The 22758-nt window shown below is 44.7% G+C and overlaps 1 protein-coding gene across 3 annotated transcripts in view; it reads left to right on the forward strand.

Moving 5' to 3' along the window:
- MYO5B (myosin VB) overlaps positions 1-22758 on the forward strand; it is a 397560-nt gene that overhangs the window by 205442 nt on the left and 169360 nt on the right. For all 3 annotated transcript variants that reach the window (XM_015121932.3, XM_015121933.3, XM_077975469.1), the window contains exons 5-7: positions 6413-6569; positions 15363-15506; positions 17267-17348. In XM_015121932.3, coding sequence (XP_014977418.1) covers positions 6413-6569; positions 15363-15506; positions 17267-17348 — 383 coding nt within the window. The remainder of the gene's footprint in view (positions 1-6412; positions 6570-15362; positions 15507-17266; positions 17349-22758) is intronic.

Below are 22758 nucleotides of genomic sequence, written 5' to 3' on the forward strand. Positions count from 1 at the left end.
TAAGAGTCTCATAAACTATTTGAGCATGATGTAAGTAAATGGTTAGTTAATTACATTAAACAGCAGTTATGGATGTGATTGAGTACCAGGCATTAAGAGCTGTGAGATCAAAGAAGGGGATTACCAGTTTGAACTGGGACAGCTTCAGGCCACTGCAACATGGGAGAGAATAAAGAAAGAAGCCCTGTGTGGCTTGAACATATCCCGTAGAAGGGTGGCATGCACTGAAGCTGGAGAGAGGTGCTTGGTCCCCCAGGGCCTTGAACACAGTGGATGTGGGTCTTATTTAGAGGGCAGAGGGATGCCATTGGAAGGCTTAAAGCAAGGGAGAAGTATGGTCTGATGTTCATTTTCAGAAAGTTTCATAAGAAGGACATGTTAGAGGAGGAGGAGAATACAGGCTGGAAAGCTGCTATTGTAATGTATGCCAGAGATGATGAAGGTGTGGACTAAAAGGTACAGAGGAGGAAACAGACTACACCCTGGAGAGAAGTTCAACAGGATGTGCTGATGTAGGGCTTGAGGGAAATGGAGAAATCCCTAGTGACTCTTAGGTTTCTGACTGGAGTGAATGAGTAGATACTGGTGCCACTTACATAGAGGAAGTGCCAGAGATAGGCTTGGATGCCAGGAGCCCTGGGAATTCAAGGTGAAAGCACAGAGCCTGCCCATAGCGAGCCCTCATTTAGTGACGTGTGAACTGAGTGTGGCTGATAGAACCTAGTGTTTGAGGAGGAAGGATACCACAGGTGCCACCCAAGTCTCCAGTGGGACACTTGGCCTCACTGGTCACAGCCAAGCTGGTTGCTGGGGAGTGAAGCCTCTGGAGCTTTCCTGGGGATGCTTCGTCATCTCTGAGATGCTTTGAGTGGTGCTGCCCTGTGGGTTCTGTGTACGTATAGCTAATTGGGAGACCACAGGTAACAAATTACGCCCCTCAGGAAACCCAAACAAGATAACACTTAGTGGGATTTCTCAAAACGGAGCTCCCTGGGTACCTCTCTGGCTGATCAGCAGGCCCCTCCTTTGAGCAGAGTGACCTCAGGTGCCCTGCCAGCCACCTGCCTCACCCTCTCTACCAGGTGGCCCCACCCAGAAATGGGGAGGAAGGACTTGATCTTGCTCATCAGCCTAAAGCACTGCAGTGGTTTGGTGGGAAACTTCTAGGAGGAGTTAGGGTAGTTTAGCAGAAGCTAAGTCTTGCCTCTCAGGTGTCACAGAAGGGGGCCAGTGTGAACTGGGGAGGTGGTGTGTGTGTGGATGTGTTGGTTGTGGGGTCTTTTGCCTGGAAGCTGCAGAATGGCTGAGTTTCTTACCTCAGGCTCCGGTACTCTTGTCTGAGTCCTTCAAGGGCCTTTTGCTGTTTAACTTTCTCAAGACTGTGTGGACCTGAATCGTGGCTGAGTACTACATTCCTTGCCAATGGTTTACTTCTTCTAAATGAAAGGAATTTCACTGGGCTCAGGAGAGGTGGCTTTATTGAAAAGCAGATCGATGCAAGTTGGCAGCCAAGTCACTGGGGTGAATGGATGGAGCCACACATAGGTTATATTTTTGAAGGACATTGGGTCAGATTTTGTACTTCTAAACATCTCCCCCTTAATGAGCCCTAAATAGCCACAGTTTGAAACTAAGCTTTTCCCTACCCCTACTTCCTGTTAGGATTTTAGTTAGAGGATCATCAAATGTCAAAGGTAGGCAGTATCACTTGGGAAGTCCAGGTCACATCCTTTTACTTTAGAGATGAAAAGATGGAGGGCCAGAAAACAGAAGCCACCCAAAGTCACAGAGCAAGTGAAATGACCTCACCGGGACTGACTTCAAAAGAAGACAAAATATGACAAGGTCTTAAGAGGAGGAAAAGCAAGTAATGGGGGACTTTACAAGGTGGGGAAATAATTGCCTTCTGGGATGCCTGGGTGGGCAGTCAGGGCAGACTGTGCAGGCATTGGACATGGACAGGACTGCATCGAAGCATATATATTGAAGGTTACCTCAGGTAGAGGGAACACCAGAAATGGCAGTGGTGGGAAAGTGTGTGGTCATCAAAGACAAGTAGTCCTGTTGGGCTGAACCTTGATACCATCATCTTACAAGAAATATAGGCTGGGCGGTGACTCATACCTGTAATTCTAGCACTTTGGGAGGCCAGGGTGGGCAGATTGAGCTCAGGAGTTCAAGACCAGCCTGAGCAACATGGCAAAACCCCATCCCCACAAAAAGTAGAAAAATTAGCCAGATGTGGTGGCCTATGCCTATAGTACCAGCTACTTGGGAAGCTGTGGTTGGAGGATTGCCAGAGCCCAGGAAGTTGAGGCTGCAGTGAGCTGTGATTGTGCCACTGTACTCCAGCCTGGGTGACAGAGTGAGATCCTGTATCGAAAAACAAACAAAAACTTGTAGAGATCATCTCACAGTCTTGCAGCAAATATATAATATGGGGAGGTATTCTCTATAATGTGGGTAAGTGACTTACCAAGAGTTTGTTGGCAGCAGAACCAGAACTCAGGACAGATCCTTTAGATTACAATCCCAGGGTCCTTTTCACAAAACCCCATACTTGTCAAGGGTTTTAGCATTAGGGTTATGCATTGTAGAAGGGTTTACATGCTCAACTAAAAAGCTTAGACTTGATTTGGTAAGCAATGAGTAGTTATTTAACTTTTTTTGAGTGGGAAAGACACGATTAAAACTGTGCTTTAGCAATTTAATCTGGCAGGAGTATTGGAATGAATTAGAGACCTAGGTATCTTAATCATGGTGACTACTTAGAAGAGCTTGAGCTTCAGGGATCAGAGTTCTAACAGACTGAACTGAGATAATCTGAAGGTCAAATAAGTTAACTACTTTGTCCAAAGTCAGACAGCTAATCAGTGGTGCAACCGAGGTTCAAATTCAAGTCTGTCTTTAATGTCCATTTTTGGGGTTCCCGCTCCAGGACACTGGATACATACATAGAACACAGTGGGAGAGCTACTGCACGCTGCACTTTGCGGGCTGTTACAGAATAGTGTGTATATGCCGAATGTGCACCTAGCCCTGCTCTATTTTTTTAAGAGTTGAAGTCTTGCTCTGTTGCCCAGTGGTGCGATCATAGCTTATCATAGCCTTTGAACTCATGGGCTCATGTGATCCTCCCGCCTCAGCCTCCTGAATACCTGGGACTACCGGCACATGCCCAGCCCTACCCTAGGCTAGGGAGGGGAGTGCCTACTATGTGCAAAAGAAGTGTAATAAAGTTAAGTAAAAATCATCAATTTTTCCAGACGTTTTACCTCTGAATTAGGGAGCTGTTGAATGGTGCTTGTTGTTCTAAGAAGTGAGTTTATCTGACTTTAGCCTACATGTCAGCATCAGATCTAACATCCGTGAAGTTAGCCAGAATTAGCACTATTGGTGATTTTCAAGACTTGTTTCCCAGAAGAGCCTCAAGTGTAAAGGTTTTTTAAACTTGGGGTTTTTTAAAATAACTCTTGATAATTTATTAGCCATGTGTGTCCATTTTCATCAGAACACCAAAATTTGCCTTTTGCATCCTGCCAGTTTTACTGTTCTGTTGCCTTGATTCCTTCTTTTTGAATGCTTGACACTTGTCACGTGACCTGCTCCCCCTTTTTGATTCCTGGCCACTCACCCCCCAGGAAGAGCCCACTTTTTCCCCATGTCTTGTATGAGTTGCTCTTTCCTGAAAAGGGCATGACTTTCCAGTCACTCCCCAGTGATATGCAGGGGAATTCCCTTATTGACGCCATAGGTGAACAGTGACAAGCATCGCTGGTGTGTGCCTCATTTGTCTTTGCCGAGTGTAACCTGTCACCTGGGTCTCCTTGTAGTCCAGTGTCCTGTGTGTGCTGTGTTGATGCAGGAGCCCGGCAGCGCTTACCCATCTCCCCTCCTCCACTGATGAGATTCATTCCCTCCTGGCATCTGTGTGTTGCTTCCCTGGGATCCTTATTAAGTACTCGAGATAGTATATACTTCTGCATTCTAACTGGTTCTTTGATGATGATCAAGGCTTAGACACATTCTAAACTTATCCATTTATCTGGGGCTAAACACACAAATTTGGGACATAACTACACTTTTGGGTGTGGCTGCTATAATCTAGTTCTGTTTATTGCAGATACCCAGGAAGTTTTAAAGATGGTATCAAACTTCTCTTTTTCAGAGGTACAACACCAAACTTGTGATGTTCTTAGTTGCCTAGGATGGTTGTGCTTTGAGCAGTTCTCTAAGGACTTGATAATGAAGATATTAAGATTAGAGGTGACACCTGTCATTATCCTCTAGGTTTAGGGATGTGTTATAAAATAAAAGAAGAGGCAATATAAACATCCCCAGGCTGCTTTAGAGGCTGCCTTTCAATGTCGAGATTTCACAGCAGCAAGGAGATGCTCTGATACAATCATGTCCTAGAACTACGAGGGATCTCAGAGAGACAGTGATAATTCCAGTCCCCAAATACTGGATAGGATTCAACATACATTTTCAAGTAGTTGGTTGTGTATCATATTTGAAAGATACATTTTTTTCAGCTTTGTCTTCTCAACAGTGTCTACTAGACACCCACATCCACTCAGGTCCGTCCCCATTGCTAACCAACCGTTTGTGTGAGCTGGGGCACTTCTTGCTGACCTTGAAGAGCAGCTCATGGTAAAGGTTTTTTTCATGTCAGCTACCTCATGACTCTGCCTTCGGCTCCCACCTCCAGCCTGCTTCTTTTCTGTCTAGGTCATCTCTAATTGGACCATACCCTTCTATCATCACACCACATTTCCATCTGTTAGCCCTGATCAGAAGAGAAGCTGACATTCATTCACCTGTGCCAATAAGCTACAGCCTACTCATGTTGACAGTTAGCAAGGCGGGGCAGGCCCCTGTGGTGCTTCTCTGTTCTTTTCTAGCCCACTCTGCCTAGGAAGCCATGGGAGCTGGTGTAAAGAGGGCCAGGCTGATGCCAGGGGACCCAAGTTCTAAACCTGTCTTCATTTAGAAAAGAAGGGAGTTAGATTAGTTGAGAGCTAAGTTGCTTCTGGTTTAGTGATATATATTGAGTTTGTACTTTGTGCCAGGCACGGTTACAGACACTGGGGAGTGAAAGCAGAGTGCCTGACCTCTTGACAATGGGTTTGTGAATCGGAGGTGGGTGGTGGAATATAGCCCTTACAAACCATTTCCCAGAACTGTGGCCCAAACATTTTTCCTTACTCCCTGCTTTTGAGCATACATCTAATCTAACCCCCCTCTTTTCCAAATGAAGACAGGTTTAGAACTTGGGTCTCTTGGCACCAGCCTGGCCCTCCTTATACCAGCTTCTATGGCTTGCTAGGGACATCCGTGTTCCTTGGATACCCACTGCGCTGTTCTTTCCATTGCTTGTCTGTCTTCCTACCACCTGTTCTAAAGGGATAAACAGAGGTGTTCCTATCTGGTGTAGAGTATCTTCTTTCTGCCCTCTGTTCTGACTCAGATTCCACTTATTGAAATTGATAGTTTTATCAAAGTTCTCAGAAATTTGAGGCAAGATTACCCTGGTGGCTAATAGCACACCCTTTGTGACCTACCTATATGAACAAAAATGTTCAAAACTGTGTCTGCTGGCTTACTAGGCTCAAATGCAGGAGGAGAAGAAAAGATCCGTGTTTTTGAAGAAATTGTAATGTGTACAGTGACACAGATGGGAATGTTAGAGAAACAAAGGGGAGATGATATAACTAAAAGTGTGTGCTTGTGAATTCTTTTTTTTTTTTTTTTTTTTGAGACGAAGTTTTGCTCTGTTGCCCAGGCTGGAGTGCAGTGGCATGATCTCAGCTCACTGCAACCTCTGCTTCCTAGATTCAAGCGATCCTCTTGCCTCAGCCTCCCAAGTAGCTGGGACTACAGGTGCATGCCACCACGCCCAGTTAATTTCGTGTGTGTGGGTTTTTTTGTTTTGTTTTGTTTTGTTTCCCCCTCCAGTAGAGACAGGGTTTCACCATGTTAGCCAGGATGGCCTCGATCTCCTGACCTTGTGACTCACCGCCTCTGCCTCCCAAAGTGCTGGAATTACAGGTGTGAGCCACCGCGCCTGGTCTATGTGTGCTTGTGCATTCTTAAAGGATGTGTGTAAGGGAACGATCTAAGGGCACTGCACCCAGAGGGAACTCGGGAGAGTGGCCAGTTGTTTGTACCACTCTTGCTCTAGACCGTAAATGAAGGTATGTGCCCTGGTAGAATTGCTTTCTTCCTCCCACTTTCAGGATGTGTGCAGGTGTCGGGGAGGGCAGACTATTTCTACACTGTTCCTCTGCGTTTATCCGTTAAAGTGGGAGAGATGCTCCCGGTGAGGCTCAGGCCCTTGTCAGACAGAGTCCCTGGATGGCAGCAGAGCCTTTCCATGGCCAGTGACTTACCAGAGCTTTTTTCCTTCCAGAGATGAGAAGAATCAGTCCATCATAGTCAGTGGGGAGTCTGGAGCTGGGAAGACGGTGTCAGCCAAGTATGCTATGCGCTATTTTGCCACCGTTGGTGGCTCGGCCAGTGAAACCAACATCGAAGAGAAGGTGCTGGCATCCAGTCCCATCATGGAGGTAAAGCCTTCCAGGTGCCCTGGCCTTCCTGGCTGGAACTCCTCCCACTGGCAGCAAGACTGCTGGGTGTCAAGCCTGGGTGGCAGCCTTCACGCCTCTCCCTGAGAGCCCTCTGTCCACTGTGGAGGAAACGTTACCAAGGTGCCTCTAAAACTCTGGATGTTGACCTGGTTGTGTCTTTAGGTTCCTAGTACTGGGTAGAGCATCCTCATATTCTCTGTGTCCCTTGACTTTGCTGAATGTTGTAGTGCAGTGACCATCCCTCCCCACCTCCTCCACCTCTGTTGCTGTCCCCTTCCCTGCTGACATCACGTATCAGAAATCGGTGCTCCACCAAAACTCTTAGAAGCTTTGAGGGCCTGCTGGATCAGAAAGGCAATTTTCATGGGGGATGGGGAAGACTAGATAGAATATTTTTCAACCCACAGTATTTGGGCATCTTGTCTTTTAAGCGGAGAGGTAAAGCCAAAAGGTACGTGATAACCTAGCATCTGTTGAAGCTCCTCAGAAAACAGTTCCCTGTGATGGCATGAATTGGCCAGGGCAGGCCCCGTCTGTGTCTTCACTCCTCAGTCTTCATGATAGGGGCTGGGCTAGGGTGGGCTCAGAGCAGTCGACACAACTACAGGCCAGAGAAGTTTGCTAAAGACTAGATCTTGCAATAACTAAGCATGCTTTAGAATCAGAATGCTGTCTCTTTTTCCCCCTTTTCTCTATGAAACCTTTATTATTTTGATGGAGTAGGATGAAATGGCCTCATAGTCCCTGGGCCAGCTTTCATTCCCCACCTTTGAAGCTAAAGCTCTTTGATATTGTCTTGGTTACAGTTGGTAGGAGCAGGCCCTTCTGCCAGCCCTGGGCAGTCCCTTTGTTTCATGTCTGTCTAGTCCATCTCTAATTGGACAGTTCCCTTCTATCATCACCTACAATAGTAAGAAGACATCAGTTGAGCCGCAAGCTGCCAAGATAGCATCAGGTTTCCATGCGGAGCCCTGAGCCCCATTGACTAAGATACAAGTCACCATGGGGTTTGGTCTTTCAGATGATTTTGGAGCTTAGGGAAACAAGAACCTGCCTGGACCTTCCCTAGTCCCCTCTTTCTCTCTTCCTTTACCAAGTGCAGGAGTAAATTGAGTCTTGATTCGTAGGGGTTCATTGATTATCCAGGCAAAATCTTCTGCCTCCAGAGTTGCATTATCTGGAGGACTTTAATTCTCTGCTAAGTAATAAGATACAACCTGTTCACTAAGAATTTTTCAAAAGCAAGTTTCAGTATTTGTTCTTATATGATTTGGGAAATGGTGAATACAGTTGAAGGCATTTGTACTAAACAAACAGATGAAAAAAACCTTTTATTCCATAACAGTGCTTCTCAAACTTGAGGGTGCCTGAGAATTGCCTGTAAGGCTTGGTAAAGTGCACATTGCTGGACCCCACTCCAGAGTTTCTGATTCAGAAGGAGTCTTGGAGGGACCCCCCAAATTTGCATTTCTCACAAGTTCCTAGGTGATGCTGGTGTTGCCCATCTGGGTACCACACTTGGAGAACCATTGACCTATTACAAAATCAGGAAAGATAGGAAGGGCTCACTGGAAAATAGGAAAGAATGAAAGGAAATAATCCCCTTTAATACTACAGCCTGCTGATAATCATCCAACATTTTGGTATGTTTTCTTCCAGCTTTTTTTACTATTACAGCATAAGCCTTGTCCCCATATTGTTCAACTTTTTATGAACTATCTTATTGGCTGCAAACATGCATTAATAAATGGCTTTACCATAATTTGACTCTTTCTTTTCTAACATTTCATTGGTAGCATATTTACTCCAGCATTTAGTCTGAGCCCCAAACTGAGGCATGGCCATGGCCCAGGTCAGAAGCCATTTGTGGACTATGGCCTCGGCCTCCTTAGACCATGGACTATGCCTATATTGAACGGCTAAGACAGCCGCTCCACAATTAACCTCATGTTCTACCTCAAATGAGAGTGTGAAAGCAGGATCTCTCCTTTGACCGAGTTGCAAGATTCTGTCCATTTTTTAGGCAGTAGGATATCAGAGACACAGTGTACTACTTCTTTTAGAAATAGAGTAGTTATTCTGGGCAAAACGAAAGGCAAGAAACCTCTTTGAACTCCAGAGACTGAACAAAGTAGTTATTATTAGTCATGTTGGAAATTTAGTGAAGGCAGATTACCACATTAGTAAACATATATGAGACATGGGGAAATTTTTTATAATTTTGTCATAAAATACACATAGCATAAAGTTTACCATTTTAACCATTTTAAGTGTACAATTTAGTGGCATTTGGTACATTCACAATGTTTGTACATCCATCACCACCATCTATTTCCAGAATTTTTTTATCATCCCAAATAGAAATTCTTTACCCATTAAACAGTAACTCTCCATTCTCCCTTCCTCCAGCCGCTGGTAATCTCTTTGAATTTGCCTATTCTAGGTACCCCCTACAAGTGGAATCATACACTAGTCCTTTTGTGTCTGGCTTATTTCACTTAGCATAATGTTATCAAGGTTCAATCATGTGTTGGCATATATTCGTATTTTGTTCCTTTTTAAAGCCGGACAGTATTTCGTTGCATGGTCATACCACATTTTGTTTATTCTTCTACCTTTTGGCTATTGAGCATAATGCTGCTGTGAATGTGGGTGTGAAAGTATCTGTTTGAGTTCTTGCTTTGGAAGTGCTTTTTAAATCACAGTGGTCTGACATTATCTAACTTTTGGAATACCCATTGTAGCCTGAATAGGCTGCTAGGCTGTAGGGAAACAGGGTGCTTTGATATGGCAGAGATGAAAAGCAACATGCACATACAGACATATGCTCAACGTGCTTCAGTTGCTAAGGTCTGAAGTAGGAGTGTGTACGTGAACCAGCTTAATCTTACATGGTCATGTAAATAAATGCTACAGTGGTTTGAGCTCAAAACATTAATTTTCTGCATTGTGCAAATTAGTACTTTGGAAATTACGTGAGTAAATCCTGACGGTTTCTTCTGTCAAATGGAGAATTTTGCCATCCTAGAGACTGTCCCTTGAGCTGTCATTAAGTGTTATGTTTGAGAGAAGTCTTGGCTATGAACATGAAAGGAAGAATTATAGCCAGGAAGAACTCTGAGTAGGATTAGAAAGATTGTTGCCAAGCAGAGAAAGAGGCTTTTGCATTTCCAAAGTCTGAAAGCACGACTTTTCAGAAGCTGAGTCTAGCTGGGACCTTGAATCAGGAAGCCCAGTCAGTTTTGTGGTTGCTCAGAGTGCTATAACCAGCACAGAGCATGTCTTAATCAGGGGACAGACAGCTGATTACTGATTGATTGCTCTGCCCCGTCCTAGGGAAGGATGGCACCTCCCGACAAAGCAATCGGTTATGGTCATGGCATCGTCTCATTGCATCCACTGCCCAGCAGCTGCAGACACCTCCTGGAGAGACCAAGAGTTGAAGGTCTGAGGAGGCGGATATCCCAGTGGTCTACGCTAAGTGGCAGTTGTTGGAATTAAAGGCGACTTGAGGATGAATTGAAATTGGTTGGGATGCACTGGGATGATTTATTGTCACCACCAGCACTCTCTGACCCTGTTCTGTTTAAGAGGTTGTCAGCATTCCAGGAGTGATTTGTTCACAAGTCTGCACTGATTAAAAGAACATTGGTAATCAAGAGACTGTTAGAGGAGGAGCAGAACCCAAGTCTAGTCCAGAGACATCACATCATTTCTCGGGGTGACTGGAGTTTGCAGGCAGACAACTCTGAGAGCCACAGAGAATGCCCCTATCCTGGGAGAAAGAAAGGAGGCTAGACGAGATTGCGCCATTGCACTCCAGCCTGGGCAACAAGAGGGAAACTTCATCTCAAAAAAAAAAAAAAAAAGAAAGAAAAAGGAAGTTAGAGTAAAGCCAGCAAAAATGATAACTAAGACCAGATATGTTATTTTCAGGATTTGCTGTTTTGTTTTTTTTTTTTTCAAAAGACAGGACCTTGCTTTGTCACCCAGGCTGAAGTGCAATGGCATGAACATGATCACTGCAGCCTCTTCCTCCTGGGCTCCAGTGATCCTCCTACCTCAGCCTCCAGAGTAGCTGGGACTACTAGACATGCACCACCATGCCCAGCTAACTTTTGTTTTTCTTGTAGAGACAGGGTCTTGCCACATTGCCCAAGCTGGTCTCAAACTCCTGGGCTCAAGCGATCCACCCACCTTGGCGTTTCTAAGTGCTGGCTTACCAGCACCTGGCTAAGGGTTCATACTTTTTAGGGCGAAGAAGAAAGCCAGACAACTGTCGACCAATTTTTATAAGAATCTGCCCCCAACACACCTTACCAATATTATCTCCTGTGTTCTTTCATGTATCAACATACTTTAGCCACTTCAAACTTGTTGATTTTGTAGCATAACCCTGTCCCTTTGTCCACACTATATTTATAAAATGTCTTCTTTTTTCCCACTGTCAGAATTCTGCTCACTTTAAGATCCACTTCAATTTTCCACTTCTTAGAGCTTTTCCCATACTGAGGCATGGTTGTTGTTGCTCCTTATCTATGTTTTCATACTGTTTGATACCTCTTTATTGTGCAATCCAATTACATTGAAATTATTTCAGTCCATTTTTATTTCACTGTGTGTTTCTGTATGCATCAAAAAGATTGTTATACCATATGTACTTGGTATCATAGTCCATCAATCATTTTGCAACTTTTCACTTTACATTTTTTAATTAATCCATGAGCTGTGCTCTAGTTTATTACTTTTAACAGCTTTATAGCATCTGATTATGTGAATATACCACATTTTATTTATGTTTTCCCTACTGGTGAACATCTGGTTTGTATTTCTTTTTTAATTATTAAATATAGTCTGAATGGAACATTCTTGCCCACTTGAATTATGTGAGAATTTCTCTAGGTAACACCTACAAGTAGAATTCCTGATTTGTTAGGTGCATGCATGTTCAGTTTTACTAGATATACCCGATTTTCCTTCAGAATGGTTGTTCCAGTACTTTTAGATCCATTATATCGCTTTGCAAAGTAGCCTAGTAAAGTAAGGAGGGCCAATCTTTTGGCAATGATCTTCAGACCTCGGGCGAAGTTTTCCTAAGCTATCACAAGGAATGATCTCAGATATGGTAAAAGGTCTTATTGCTATTTTAGAAATTAAGAAATTTAGAAAAATTATAATTTTGAAATTGAAACTTATTTGTTGAAATGAACTTCTCCTTTAGAATTTTCCACCAACTGACCTTTGCTGATTACATCTGTATGACATTGTTTAACGTGTACCTTTGTCCACTTCATTTCCTGTAAAGGAATAGTAAAATTTAGAGGCTTCTTTAGTTTTTGTTTTGTTTTGGTTTGTTTTGTTTTTTTTAACAGGAATCCTTAAGATGTGGTACTTGGGCTTGCATTAGGAGGCACAGAAAATCTGGCTGTGTTTTTGTGATATGAGCAGCTATTGATTATGCCTAGATCTATTCATCAGCAGTTACAAAATGCTGTGATACTCTCATTCTGTTACTCCTCCTGCATGTATTAGCTGGAATAAATCTATGCAGGGAAACATCCCCTCACCAACTACTTAATTGCCCTGAGATAGAGTTCACACTGGAAAGTAGATGTTTAATGCTTTATTTACTAGGTTTCATAGTAATGAGTTGGTTTTCTAGCATCTTCTGAGAGGCTTCTCCCTGCTTTTACATAAAAAGAGATGTGAGGATTAATATCTTTCTTTATCCTTTGATTTGATTTGGCTATTTGAGCTGTGAGAAGTTGCCTGCATGTGTGGTGACTTCCTGTCTGGGGTGAGTGGTTTGGAGGAGACAGAATCTGGAGGAGTGCTGTGACGCCGTGTAGGTAGAAAGAACACAGACTTTGGACTCAGGTATATCTGAATTTCTCTCTTGGGGTTGTCACTTCCTAGCATGTGACCTGGAGCATGTGACTTGACCTTGCTAAACCTAAGTTTTCCCATAAGTGTGATGAAAGTTAGTAATGCCCTCGGACTCAGGAAGGGGAACATCACACACCGGGGCCTATCATGGGGAGGGGGAGGGGGGAGGGATTGCATTGGGAGTTATACCTGATGTAAATGACGAGTTGATGGGTGCAGCACACCAACATGGCACAAGTATACATATGTAACAAACCTGCACGTTATGCACATGTACCCTACAACTTAAAGTATAATAATAATAAATAAATTAAAAAAAAAAAAAAAGAAAGTTAGTAATGCCTATCTTGTAGGGTTCTTGGCAGCATTAAATGTTTAGATTTTAAGGGACCCAGCCCAGAGCCTGGCTTATGTTGAAGGTGTGGGAAATGCTTTTTACCAACATTTTAGGAAATATAGCCTCCTTTTCCATTTTCCAAGCAGAAAGTGTCTTACTGAAGGCTGGCAGTCTGCCATTGTCCTGTGAGGCCTTGAAGCCTGAGACTCTTTTTGTGGAAGGAAAGTAGATACACTGAGGCCTCTGCTGAGATGACAAGGTTGGTGGGTGCCAGGAGCGTGAGTCCCCATCCCTTTGGTTGGAGCTGAGGACATAAACTCCTCCAATTAAGTGTCTTGAGAGTTACATCAGGCTGGCCAGGCTCTAGCCTTGCCCTGACCTTGGACACGTTCCAAACACTACGATGCCCTTCAGAGCAATCCAACATACCAAGGTTGTACTTTCTCCCCCTACACTTCCTTCCAGAGGTATATACTGTGTCTGTGATGTATAGGTTGCTTTATACACTTTAAACGCTAAAGTAAAAAGTGTACATTGTGACTCCAACTAGTGTTTGCAGGACTCTGCAGTGGCAAGTTACCTATGAGGACAAGAAGTCCAATACTTACATTTCACAAGAGAAAAACTGAAACTCGGGTTCATTTACTCTTTCACTTAAATATTTTTGAGTGCTTACCATGTGCTGGGTGCTAGAGAACCTGTGCTGAAGCAGATGTATAATCTTTGCCCTCGTGAGCACAGAGGGTTAACTGCATATGGGGTAAGGGGAAAAAGAGGGAAATGCAGAGCCTGGAAAGGCATATGGCAGGAGGTGCTCCCCTAGCCTTGGGATCAGGGAAGGCCTGCTTGCCTGAAGAAGTGACATAGATGCTGAGACCTGAAGGAAGATGAGTCAGCTAGATTCAGGGAGCCGTGGGAAAAGAGGGAACTGCATGTGGGAAGCTTGGGTGAGGGCAGAGAGAGCATAGGCCTTTGGAGAAAGAAAAAGGGAGTTAGGATTGTTAGAAGCTGGGACCAAGGGCAAGAGCAGAGGCAGGGATGGATCGGGTCCTGCCAAGCACATAAGCCCATGCTGAGGATTTGAAAGTTTTATCTCAGAGGGTAGTGGAAGCCATTGAAGCATTTTATATAGGGAGTATAATAGTTTTACATTCTGGAGGAATCACCCTGGCACTGTGGCAATTGAGTGGAGAATTGACAGCAGGTGGAAGATGGGAGTGGGACCAGGCAGACCGTTGAGAGCCCACTGAAGTTGTTCAGGAAAGAGGTGACAATGTTGTAGGCTAAGGCTATGGCAGTAGGAGAGAAATAGGGACAGTTTGACCCATTTGGAACTTGGCATCCTCTATACTTGGAGGGTGCTGAGTGCTGGCCAGTACTGGACTCAGTGGCTTTCCTGGTGCAGAGCTAGGCCTAGATTTCTGTGAGTGGGTGGTTGTATAACTCAGCGCCTCCCTCTACTCATCTCAGTAACAGGAACAGTTGTTCAGTAACAAGACTCAGTGGCATGTTTTCAGGAGCATTAGTTATAGGTCAACTTTGTGACCTTTTGCTTTTCACTATTCTGCCAGCCTTGTCAATAATAGATGGCTGCAGGGCATCGTGGTTTTGGGCTGTCAGGAGACACTAATAGTTCTTCCACTCGGTTTGGGCTTGGCAGGACTTGAGGGGTAGGTTGGGATTTGGGCTTTTCTTTCAATTTCTTTGTGCCTCAAATTTTCTAGACCACTGAGAAGTTACAGCAGATGTTTTTCAAGTGTTTCAGCCACCTAAAAATGTAAGCATGTGAAAGGGATTAAATATTAATGTATTCTTTACCAATGCATTGACAACATGTTTTATAGAAAGCAAATCTTCACACGATAAAATTAGTCCCATAGTCACTCATTTTAAAAAATTATCATCTAGTGTTTTGAACTGTAACCCTGATGCTGCAGAAGAAATACCAAGAGGGATGATGGCTTCCTGAGGTGGGAAGGAGAGTGTCCATTTGTGGCCTGTTGCTAGGAAGGTATTTATCAATTGGAAGTGACATTTGACTGCCTACTCATGTAGAACTGATCAAAGTGTGTTAAGCACAGGAAGGTTTGTTTTTTTCCAGAAAGTTCAGAGTTAGTAGGCACTGGCATTGTTTTAGTGGCTCAAGAATGTCACAGCTAAGGTCTCTGTGATTCTTTAGGCCTTTTCCTCATGGTTCCAAGATAACTGCTATAGCTGGTGCCATCACATGTGCATCCCAGGGAAGAAAGGAGGAGGAAGAGGAGGGACAGTGGGATGCACCTTCCATTGCACCTGGGTAGTCCCCTTTGAAGAGCCTACCAATGAACTCATGACTCTCATTGGCCATCCTCTGGATGTTTCAAGTTTTTCTTTTGTTTTTCTTTTGTTTCAAGTTTTTCTTTTGTTTTTTAGCTCAGCTCATTGTCATCCCAAGAACAGAGGGTTTCTGTAAGTAAGGAAGAGAAAGGGGACACATGGTGCCACAAACATACAATCCTGAAATCAAGAAAGCCCTTTTTTTCATACCTTTGTTTGTCTGGTCTGTGTAGGCCATCGGAAATGCTAAGACCACCCGCAATGACAACAGCAGCCGTTTTGGCAAGTACATCCAGATTGGCTTTGACAAAAGGTACCACATCATCGGGGCCAACATGAGGACCTACCTCTTGGAGAAGTCCAGAGTGGTCTTCCAGGTGAGTGGGAGGACTTGAGCCCTTTTGTGTTGTTCTCGTGGACAATTACCTCACTTCTGCTCCCTGCCGCACTCCCTGGGCCCAAAGAGAATCTCATTTTGTGAGCCTGGAATTGAATGTACTTGTTCTTATCTTTTATCAGGAAGTGTTCATTCAGATGATACAGGGATTAGATCTCAAAAACCTTTATACAGTACTGTTTTTAGATTCAGTCAACAAACATTGAATGCCTGTTTTGTGTTAGCCCTGTCCTAGACACCAAAGATACAGTAAAGGACAAGACAGACCTTTTCCTCATGGATTTTAAAGTCTTACCAGGGGAATTTCATAAATACAGAGTCTGAGTTTTAGGTTTCCTGAGAACTTCCTTATTTAGTAGATTTAAAAAAATAGATTATACTTGGCTACCTACTTTGTTTTCTTTTCAAATAAGTGGATGTCCCACTTTTTTTTTTTTTAATTATACTTTAAGTTCTGGGATACAAGTGCAGAATGTACAGGTTTGTTACATAGGTATACACGTGCCGTGGTGGTTTGCTGCACCCATCAACCCATTATCTACATTAGGTATTTCTCCTAATGCTATCCCTCCCCTAACCCCCCACCCCATGACAGGCCCCAGTGTGTGATGTTCCCCTCTCTATATCCATGTGTTCTCATTGTTCAATTCCCAGATGTCCCACTTTTCACCTGACTTGATTCTTCACTGTTGTTTGGTTACCTTTAATTTCCTCCTGCCAGCTACTCTTTGCCTCTTTGTAATCCTTTTCCTCCTCCACCCTGACTTTGGTGGGGTTTGTGCAACTCGTAACACTGACAAAAGTCCTCCTCCAGCTCCCTTTGCCCTCCTATTACTGAACCAAGATGATGGTTCAGGTCCTGGTTTGAGTCTGTGGCAGACTCTTGCCTTGGGTTAAAATGGCTTCCTGGTCCTCATGTTTTAGCTGCCTTTAAGGAGACCTCACAATCGCCTCAGCTGTTTGTTTCTTGGTGACATCTCCATGCTGATGCTTAGCAAACATCTAATGAATTTTTTAACCAGCTCCCCATGCTTTTGCCTGTGTTTTCTCTGCACCTCACAGGTTGGCTTGATAATCCCGCCATCCTGCTTTACACCACAGCCAAGGAAGCAGCTTGCTGGGTTGGGTATGGGTCCGATGTGTTGCTCATAGCTTTTTCCTGGACACCCTTGGAGCTTCCTTCTTCCTTAGCTCTCTTTGCTCAGGCCTCCTGAATCCCCACCCCCACACTCACACTACCAGTGTAAGGCCAGTGCAGCTGCAGGTGTTCCCCCGACATCCTGCCTCACTCATGGGCCTTTCCTGTCTGCCCAGCCTGACCTGTTGGGCAAGCACAGCTTCCACTTATCTCTGAGCCTCCCAGAGGAGAATGGGAGCTCACAGAAGGGAACTGACAATTTATGGGACATCAGCCAAGCAGCACAGAAGACTGAATAAGTATTTGTTGATTGACTCACCATTCGTGAAGAGCAATGATGTCCTATATAGAAGGAAAAAAGAAAATGTATACATGTTTTTGCATAAGTCAAGAGGTATAAATCCTCAGGTTGGACGAAGGCCCCATAAAAGTGAATAGAAAGTCAGGAAGTGGGAATTGAAGGTGGCAGAGGTGTGGAGGAAAACACTGGGAAGAGTGGGGGGCTCAGCCTCCACCACCTGGAGCACCCTGGGATTACAGTGGCAGAGGGAACGATCTTAGAGGTCACTGCCCTAAAACTGCTTCACTTCTTCCTCCTCCAGGCAGATGACGAGCGGAATTACCACATCTTTTACCAGCTGTGTGCTGCTGCCGGTCTTCCAGAATTTAAAGAGCTTGCGCTAAGTAAGTCAACAGGTGCATGCCTATCTTCAGGGGTGGGCTACGGCTCCAGCGGGTGCACAGTTAGGGGCTCTGCTCAAAGCCCTCCGTCATGGCTTCTTGTCTCAGCTCTTGCCTCTTATGTGGCCATAACCCCTAGGCCTCCCTAAATTTCACTGCCCAGTTAGTAAAAGAGGGTTAATTGTACCCAGTCCACTTCGCACAGAAAGTGTATGAGAGGATAAGAGGCCAGGGTGGAACAGTGTTTTGCATGGCATGGAATTCTTTTCATGCTTTATTATTTTGCAAGATATGTTTACACTTCAAACATCATTGGAGATGTGTCCCAGCCATAATAATCTAGATATAAAAGTAATATGCATCATATAATCATAACCAGCCTGTTTTAACTCATAGTTAAGGATTGAGGCAAAGAGAAAGGGGTAAGGATAAAGCAGGGATACAGTGGGGGTGGCTCTAGAGCCATATGGATGCAGTAGAGCATGGCCACAGAAGAAAAGAGGGGGCTTCGGCACATGAGACTCTGGACTGCCAGGCTGTCTGATCTCTCCTGGACTGGCATGGAAGCTTCTAGCACATCCTCACTGGAGGGAGAGAGATGGAGCAACCCAAAGTGCCTCTCCACAGAGGCCGAGGGGATAAGGCACCTCGTCATCATCCCCATCAGATGAGCACCACCCTTTGTTTCCACTCCTGCTGCTTCCTGAGGGGTGTTAGCAAGTTTCATTTGCTTTGAGGCTGTTGATGTGGAGCCAGCAGAGCAGTGAGCAGGCTTTAGTTCCTGACTCCAAACCACAGAGCAGCTCTGCTTGGGTCTGGAGCCTTTGGCCCTTCTCTGTGGGGCCTCATGGGGTAACGACTGATTTTTGCTGCTGAGTCTTCAGGCACGTGTGTGTAAAGAGGGCAAGCCTCGGGTCCAGCAGCGTCTTGGCATCTGCCACACTTCCTGTCCCTGTCCTGCTGTCTGTGTTTTGGGGGCATGTGGGGAAGTCTAATACTAGCAGATGGTATGAAGATCTGGGTGTCTAAACAGGGTAGTTGGTCTTTGTGCAGCTGTGCAAGAAACAGACTTCTGAGGCTTGGCTGTTCGTGATCCAAGTCCTGGCCATCGTAAGGGTCCAGCACCAGACCCACCTGTGTTCCCAGTAGCTGAAATCCATCAAGTGGTTTCAGCACAAGTCTGCCCTCATAACTCTTACTTGCTTATGAATCCCTGTATCTTCAATGCTTGTACCATGCAACTTAGCAATAATTCTTTCATTTGTTCATCAAACACTCTTCAGGCCATGTTAGGCCCCAGGGATGCAGCATTGAGCAAAACAGTTGTGGGTCCTACCCTGCTTAGCATGTCAATTATGATATAGAGTGCTAAGGGCTGTGCTGAAGGAAGCAGAGGAGGGCTGGGAGGCTCCCCCTGGGAAGTAATATTTAAATTGGGACCCCAGGGAGAAAACTCTGGCTGACGTCCATTGCTAGTTTTGTCCTATTCTCTAGCTGGTCAGTGCTTGCAAGTCTGATTTTCCCAGGAACATGATAAACATGATAAAATCCTTGAGGACACGGAGTATGTGTTCCCTGCTATGCAGAACAGGTGCTGAGCACTCTTTGCACACTGTCCTGAGCTGGAGCCTGTGGCGCTGAAGGTGGCTGTCAGTCTCATGCAGCCAGGTATGCATCCACGTTAGGGGCCACTGCCATTCTCCTCTTTCCTTCCCAGAGCAGAACATAGGCCTCGCAGGGCTTTTCAGGGCCAACTTGCAGGAGATGAATGTTTTCCCTCAGGTCAGTTTTATAGAGAATTAACAAATACTGGCAAGACCCATCTGGATGATCTGGATCACTTGTCCCAATTATAATTCTAAGGTGTAATGGGGAAGAAATCCTCCTAAATTTCTTTTTCAGTTACATGAGTCATATTGAGGTTAAACGTGATTTCCCCTTATTCCCTGCCTCTGCAAGGTGCATGGGTCCCCCAGGCTGCAGTGCTTGAAAGCTACCCAGTTTGATCAGTTTTTTTTTTCCCACTCTTTCACTTTCATGTGCCATCTGAGAATATTTTGGAGTGAAACAAGAGCCTTTGATAAGTGCCTGTGCTCTGGTGTCAGGCTGTCCTCGGCCTCCTGGGTGGATTGGCTGTGGGCCCTGAAGCTTGGCATTTAGGTTCACTGATAACCCTGGTTGAGTAACTGAAAACAGCAAATACATGGACTAGCCAAGGGCTCTAAGTGAATATTTGGACCTGCTTCGTATCCTCCTTCTCTTCTTAACCCAAAACATGCAAATCAAATGCACACAAGTCTCTGCAAGACCCCTTGGCTTGGCGTAAATTTTGTGCATGTGTCTGACAATGGAGGGTGCAGATTTGCATCCAGTTGTCCGCATTCTTCTTCTGCCCCATTGTTGGTGGGCTATTGCATTTAAAATGACCTCGAGAAATTTTTTTTTAAGTTCAATGAATAGTTTGTTAAGGTGTGAATAAATGACGGTAAAAACCATACAGGCCAAAGTCAATACCCTAGAATAACCTCCTGGCCCTTTTGTGAAGTAGCTGCCCCCTACCTTCCACTCACCGCTTATTTCCTCCCCATCTCTGTGTTCCATATACACCAATTTCTGGTGGTATATCCAGTTGTAATGGGCCCATTTTCCCTTAAATACAGCCTTTGGGGGATAAGAAGTAAATTCCTTTTCTTCTTTTTCATTTTCATGGTTGTGTGGATAGTTTTATAAACAACCTCTCTGGCTTTGCATAGGTCAGAGCATAGCCTCTCCAGGTGATGTGCAAGCCCATGACCGTGGCCTTGTTGCTCCGGTGCTCTAATCACTGGGTTCACGTTCTCCTCTGTGTTCTGTTGACTGCCTGATCCAGTCTCTGCCTGTTGAACTAGTTAATGGGAGGTTTGTGGTACATTTCTCCTTGGGAATTCTTGGTAAAGAGAGAGACCTAAACTGGAGGATGAGAGAAGTTGCTTTGGGATGGGATAGTCCGTGTTCAGCTTTATGGGCCTGAAAGGAGGGCTGAGATCCAGGAAGGCCAAGCAGGTAGGGGGAAGACTGAGTCCTGTTTGGATGTATCTTATTAAGAGGGTCTAGAGAGTGATGTGACTGGGTTGATTGCAGACCTTAACGCATATGGAAAGATGATCATTTTGATTGGTTTCACATCATTTAGTAGAAAATGCTGTAACTGACCCAGGTGGCCCCTGCAGTGACAAGCCTCAGCCTGAGGAAGTTGCCCAGCTGGGCCTGAGTTTGGGAACTGGGACCTGGGAAGGTGGGGTGTCTGTCTGATTCATAGCAACATCAGGCAGTAAGGCCTTGGCTGTTGACAATGAAAGGTTTTGGAAAGATGCTGAAAATGCCTTCCCTCCGATATGGAAGTCTAGTATCCTCCTTTGGAGTCTCAGGTGACTCTTTCTGATGTGTTTGGCTGACACTTGATGATGAGTTAGTTTGTATTTGTGGCAAAATCATGAGATGCCATAGATAAATCATCATTTTTCTACAATAGGGTAATCAAGTAATGAACTCCCAGGCCTGACCAAACCGTGGGTGACCCTGGGCACCCCTTAAACCCCAGGTTACTCAGTTTGTCTTTCTGAAAAATGGGAGTAAATAATATAGACAGTCTTCCTCAGGTGGACACTGTAAAAATAATCAAATGAGATACTTTGAAAGGTGCGTGTAAAGGGAAAAAATAGTTGGCACTTTTATTAAGCCTTTGAAACTGTTGTATTGCTCTGTGCTGGTGCTTTCTGCATGCTTAGGTAAGAAAGAGCTAAAATGCTATCTTCTGCAAAGATCGGATGTGGTTTTCCTCATTAATATGTGCTTCTGCTGAGGCTGTGAGTGAGCTGGAGTCCTTCCTCTCTCCGTTCAAGTACCTTGGCCACTGGTCCTCAGAATTTGTTACTCCTCCAGGAAACCTTCACTCATAGAGTACAACTGATGTTCTGATTATTTGTGCCTGTGGGTAGGGTCACCTGGTGGTTATAGTTCAGGTTGTGTAGTCAGACTGGGGTCTAGGGTTGAGTTCTCTCTCTCCTTGGCTGGGCCTGGTCATGTATGCATAATGGACTGGAGGAATGGGCAAAGCTCAGTATGGCTTGGAGCATAGGATGCAAAGTGGGAAATGGGAAGAGGTGAGGGAGGAGACGAAGGCAGAGACCATTGAAAGCATGGACAGAGGGGAGAGCTGATGCATGATAATAAGGAAACTGGCATATGTGGAACATAGAGATGGGGAAGGAATAAGCCATGAGTCTGGAGGTATGCGGTGGCCACTTCACAAAAGGGCCAGGGGCTGTCCTAGGGTATTGACCTTGGCTTTGTGAGCAGTGGGACCTCTCAAAGGGCTTTTTAAGCAGATAGGGGTGATATGATCAGACTTACTAGCATTTTGGGGTGGATTTAAAGGGACAGGTGCAGAAGCAGAGAGACTGGAGTAGTGTCTTTTTCAACAGTTCTGACAATGGAGCTGAAAGGCAGTGGCAATCAGGATGGGGAAAGGAAAGAGACTTCAGAAATTCTTGGGATCAAATTGGAAGGACAGGTGTTGAAGGAGCAGTGGGAGCTGCGGTGAAGCTGCACCTCAGCACCTTTAACTCATGTGTTTCAGCCCTGCATGCTCAGGTCCAGGGAAAAGAATTTAGGGTTTTCAGGGAAGAGGGAAATCGGCCAGTGTCTCCTTTTGACATCCTGTCAAAACCAAACGTTATACACTTAGAACATGAAGTGCCAGGCAGGATAGTACCAGGCAGGATCACCACACAAGATACTATATCTTGTGAAAGATTTAAGTAGTTTTTAAGGGTAACTTTGATTACATGCAACTGTGGCCTTAAATGCTCACTTATAAGCCCTGCTTCCTCCTAAGAGCTAATTCTGCCATCCTCTCTGTAGGGCAGATACTACCCAGGGCTTGTTGCATTTGTGTCCTCTTCTAAGCTTGGCTCTGAATTTTAAGACACCATCTGGGCCCCTCTTTACCAGCTGTCCCCTAGGCTGTTCCCAGAGACCTGACTGAAGAAGAATTAAGCTGGGGGATGAGAGCAAACATGTAAGGGTATCAACCTGCATTTGTGCATGTACCCAGAGAGTTCAGGTGTGCCCAACTTTGTAAAACAAATGAACAAAAAAAACTGGCACCTCGGGCACATATCCTCATTTGTCAAATGAGCTTGTCAGACTGAGATTATGTAAGTCATGGAAGTCTGTTTCTAGGATGGGAATACATTTTACTTTTATCAGATCTTTTTAAAAACAACGAATCTGTGATGAATCCTATTAAATGGAACTGTCTGTGACGTATATGCCTTTTGTGTTAACATATGTTTCCCATGCCAATTTTACATAAAGCAGCACATTTCTGTCAGTGTCCTATAATTTTTCTTGTACTATTCAGTTTTCTCTC

This window comes from Macaca mulatta, chromosome 18, assembly GCF_049350105.2.
Source record: "Macaca mulatta isolate MMU2019108-1 chromosome 18, T2T-MMU8v2.0, whole genome shotgun sequence".
NCBI classification, from domain to species: Eukaryota; Metazoa; Chordata; class Mammalia; order Primates; family Cercopithecidae; genus Macaca; species Macaca mulatta.